General features: G+C 36.9%; 2 protein-coding genes across 2 annotated transcripts; both read left to right on the plus strand.

Annotated features, from left to right (window-relative positions):
• Positions 1-243: 243 nt before the first annotated feature.
• On the plus strand, positions 244-2161 carry LOC111883282 (threonine synthase, chloroplastic). Its single transcript, XM_023879619.3, has one exon. It carries the CDS (start codon positions 346-348, stop codon positions 1915-1917), a length of 1572 nt encoding a protein of 523 aa, XP_023735387.1. The 5' UTR covers positions 244-345; the 3' UTR covers positions 1918-2161.
• A 706-nt stretch (positions 2162-2867) lies between these two features.
• LOC111883277 (uncharacterized) lies at positions 2868-4368 on the plus strand. Its single transcript, XM_023879615.3, has 2 exons — positions 2868-3061; positions 3390-4368. The coding sequence occupies exon 2, from the start codon at positions 3434-3436 to the stop codon at positions 4223-4225; it is 792 nt and encodes a 263-aa protein (XP_023735383.1). The 5' UTR covers positions 2868-3061; positions 3390-3433; the 3' UTR covers positions 4226-4368.
• Positions 4369-4967: the final 599 nt, after the last annotated feature.

Here is a 4967-nt window from a genome sequence, read left to right on the forward strand (position 1 = left end):
AATTAAATGGAAGTCTCTTCATAATATTTTAAACACCGTAGGTTGAAGTTCTTTTACAAAACAAACTCTAGAGATTTTCAGAAATTCCTCACATATGCACCAAATATTAAAAATAACTAAAACTTAATAACATTATTAGTTAGATTGATTTTAAAAAAATGAAATTTTCGATCGACTTGATTTATAAAATATCAACACATTGAATTTTTTTTCCTACAAAGGCTGCAAATTTGGACTTTTCAACTCACTCAACAGCCCACATATCTTAAATAAATTTACAGTCCACGCCCTAAAACAACCAACTCGCCGCACACTTTCACTGTTCCCTAATCTCCACCTCCTCCAATGGCGGCCTCCTCTCTTCTCCGATCTTCACCTTTCTTCTCCTCTCCCCAACAACGAAACCCCAGGACCATCAACAAGAGCCCTAGATTCATTACAATCAAGGCTACAATCTCATCTTCGGACAAATCAGTCGACACAACGCCAGTCATCAAATCCCATCGCCGCCCTGCAGATGAAAACATCCGTCAAGAAGCACACCGCCGCTGCTCCACCGAACCGAATAACTTCTCTGCCAAATACGTCCCATTCAACGCCGATCCTGGGTGCACGGAATCCTACTCGCTTGATGAGATTGTTTACCGATCCCGCTCCGGTGGCCTACTCGATGTCCAACATGATATGGAAGCCCTAAAGGAATTTGATGGAAATTACTGGAAAAACCTTTTTGATGGACGAATCGGGAAAACAAACTGGCCATATGGGTCAGGTGTGTGGTCGAAGAAAGAATGGGTGTTACCGGAGATTGATTCCGATGATATCGTCAGCGCGTTTGAAGGTAACTCTAATATGTTTTGGGCTGAGCGTTATGGCAAACAGCATCTGGGTATGAACGATTTGTGGGTAAAACACTGTGGTATTAGCCATACAGGTAGTTTCAAAGATTTAGGTATGACTGTTTTGGTTAGCCAAGTGAATAGGCTGCGTAAAATGAATCGTCCGGTGGTCGGAGTCGGCTGTGCATCCACCGGCGACACTTCTGCTGCGCTATCCGCTTACTGTGCATCTGCAGGTATTCCAAGTATCGTTTTCTTGCCCGCTAATAAGATCTCAATGGCGCAATTAGTTCAGCCCATTGCAAATGGAGCGTTCGTGTTGAGTCTCGATACCGATTTCGATGGTTGCATGCAATTAGTCAGAGAAGTAACTTCTGAACTACCGATTTATTTGGCTAATTCGTTAAACAGTTTGAGGATAGAAGGGCAGAAAACAGCCGCGATTGAAATCTTACAACAATTCGATTGGGAAGTACCTGATTGGGTGATTGTTCCCGGTGGGAATTTGGGTAACATCTATGCTTTCTACAAAGGATTTCAAATGTGTAAAGAATTGGGATTAGTCGACAGGATTCCAAGGCTTGTTTGTGCTCAAGCTGCAAACGCAAATCCTCTTTACCTCCATTATAAATCCGGATGGACTGATTTTAGTCCAGTGAAAGCAAAAACTACTTTCGCTTCTGCTATCCAGATCGGTGATCCTGTTTCAATAGATCGTGCTGTTTATGCCCTCCAAAACTCAAATGGGATTGTTGAAGAAGCTACTGAAGAAGAACTGATGGATGCCATGGCTCAAGCTGATTCAACTGGGATGTTCATCTGCCCACATACTGGTGTTGCTTTAACTGCTTTGGACAAACTTAGAAACAGTGGTGTGATTCGTCCTACTGATAGGACAGTTGTGGTGAGCACTGCACATGGGCTAAAGTTTACTCAATCCAAGATCGATTACCATTCCAAAGCCATTCCAGAAATGGCTTGCAGCTTAGCTAATCCACCTGTGAATGTGAAGGCTGATTTTGGGTCAGTTATGGATGTTCTTAAAAAGTACTTATTGAGCAAAGAATCGAAGAACTAAACCTTGTTAGGAGTTCTTTGGTTGATGTAAGTTGTGTTTTTTGGGGCTGTAGATTAGGTGTTGTTCTTAGTGGTGATAAATGTTTTGGGTAAGCTCGGAAGGAAGACAATGTAACTTTGGTTTTCTATTTTAGAAGTGTACTTTTGAATTTGTTTATCATTGCAGATCGACTCATGATGAGTGCTTGTTTGTAGTCTGTGGTTGATTTAATTAAAGATAATAAAATGCCAAATTTCAGTCGTTTTATGTAAGTTTACTACTGAATTACTCGTTAAGCACTTAATCGATTTGTTGAAAATCGAAGGTATGATAGGACTTGTTCACTATAGCTATGTAGTAACATTTGTAAAAATCCTCTCAATAACAAACACTTATACATCACTTAAGGATTTCAAAACATAATCACTATATACATGAATGAACCACACATGCACAATAATTATATTTTGTGTGTTATTACAATGTTTAGAATTGAAGTTGATAAACCAGTTAAAATGGTTGGCAATGAAAAAGAATTAATAACAAAACTTCCACTCCAAATGAGGCATGCACATGTATGTGGATTGAAGATTGCATTGACTGTTGCGCTAGTGACAAAACTCCATTTTGTTGTGTGTAATATTTTTCCATCATCATTTCATAAAGGAAATACAATTATATATATATATATATATATATATATATATATATATATATATATATATATATATATATATATATATATATATATATATATATATATATATATATATATATATATAATTGTATTTCCTTTATGAAATGATGATGGAAAAATATTAGGCATATCTTTTAAAAGAAAGTTTTTATGTAGCCTTATAGTCTTCGGTAACCTTAATATTTAAGAGAAGTATTGTTTGTGGGCTCTTTCTGTAAGCCCAGCCCAAAATGAAGCATTCGGCGTAGTGTAACATAACAACGGTGAACCGGCGAATGACCGGATCATTCTGATCCTCACACTTGGAAGCATGTGGTCGCAAACTGGTTACCGTGACATCCTTTTGCCGATGTTCTTCTCTCTCTAAATCTCACCCTTTTAGAAACACAACCAGAGGAAAAGAGACGGACAGACTGTTGTGTGGAAATGGTTCTCTGCTTCCGGCGTTCATCTTATTATGATTATTAGGTAAACAAAATGTATATGTTGATTCAATTGATTCGATTATACTATTTTCTCGGCATTCATTCACTCTGATTGCGTAAATGTGACCAAATTAGGGTTCTTATTAGTTTTTAACATGAGAATTAGTAAGGCTTTTTTTTCATATGTTTTTACTGTGGTTATACATTTCATGAATGTTTTGTAGCCTGGATGTGATCGATCGCTAATATCGCTGCTTTAATCGTTCATGCAATGTGTTTTTTCTTCCGTCTTGTTAAGATTAAAAACAGTTACAAGTATTGAAATTTGACTTTTTATGTACCACTGATTATTTTGTGCTTCATTTTTGCAGACATGGATGTTACCATCTGATAACAAAACTGAAGATCCAACAATATGTGGGGATTTGCTTCAAACACCATTGCTGGTAGCTCTGGACTTAAAAACAATCCTTCAAGACCCCATCATCCCTCATCCGACTGCTCAGATGATGATATCTCCATAACCAACAGTGGAGAAGAAGGTTTCGAGTGCCCAATTTGTTGGGAATCCTTCAACATTGTAGAAAACATACCCTACGTTTTATGGTGTGGTCACACCCTCTGTAAAAACTGTGTTCTTGGCCTCCAATGGGCTGTTGTCAAACTCCCAACTCTCCCAATTCAACTCCCATTCTTCATATCTTGCCCATGGTGCAATCTTCTATCTTTTCGCCTCGTTTACAAAGGAAACCTAAAGTTTCCTAGAAAGAACTACTTCCTTTTATGGATGGTTGAAAGCATGAATGGTGACAGAATCAAGTCGCATTCCTCCTGCCCGGACCACCACCTGCCGCCAGTAGCCGCCTGGTCATGGAACCGTGGTTGGGCGGCTACCCGCGGGAGCTCCGCCGTGGGCCCGTGTACGCGTGAGTCTGATCATAATAATCAAGATGCTAGTGGGACCCATTCAAACTCTGAAAGATTGCAGTCTTCGATCCGTAAGTCACTGATCTTTTTTGTTCACTTGACAGCTAAGTTTCCATTGGTGTTTATATTTCTGCTTATTGTGCTTTATGCGATTCCTGCAAGTGCGATCATCTTGGCTGTGTATATTCTGATTACAATTCTGTTTGCTGTTCCTTCTTTTCTTGTTCTGTATTTTGCATACCCTAGTCTTGATTGGCTGGTAAGGGAGATTATAAATTAGGGTTATGTTTGGTTCTTGTTTCTAGTTAAAATTTTGACCCTTTTTGTTCAGTTTGTTGAACTATCTGTTTTAGTAGATTTGAGTTTGTACTTGAACGTTTAAGGTGAGAATTTAATATGTGAGCTTTTTTGGTGGGTGTTTCATTCTTTTTGTATAGGTTTTAAATTTCATACAAGAGTTGTGAGGTTCAAATATTCACTTATGATAGTGAAAATTGCATTCGATTTGGATACCATTGGCACAAATCATAAAATTTCTATATATAATGTTTTAATAAAAACTAAAAGTAAGATTTCACAACAAACGCGTTACAATTTATTTTTTTCATTCAACGTCTTTGTTTTATGGAAAATCTAATTTATCGTATTTAACCAGTTAAGTGTTTATGTTTTAACAACCAAACAAATACAAGTAAAGAAAGTTGGAATCGTGATTTATTATCAAACCAATAGTTACTATTAGACAGTGGCACTGTTTAATGACAAATTTTATAGAACGATTTACATAAACATCCATTATTCTACTACTAAATTTACATATTTCGGCCTAACTTGTTCTCATAGTAAAATCGTTGTGACAAGTAAATAATCATTTTGAGTTGTAATATGTAGATAATTATTTCGATAGAATAATTTTGATATAATTAAGGACTTTGTTATAAATTAATGCTCATATTACATAGTATATTACCAAATGTAACCAACACATATAACTAAATTTAATCAACTCGTATATTTATTTA

Source organism: Lactuca sativa, chromosome 5, assembly GCF_002870075.4.
Source record: "Lactuca sativa cultivar Salinas chromosome 5, Lsat_Salinas_v11, whole genome shotgun sequence".
Taxonomy (NCBI): Eukaryota; Viridiplantae; Streptophyta; class Magnoliopsida; order Asterales; family Asteraceae; genus Lactuca; species Lactuca sativa.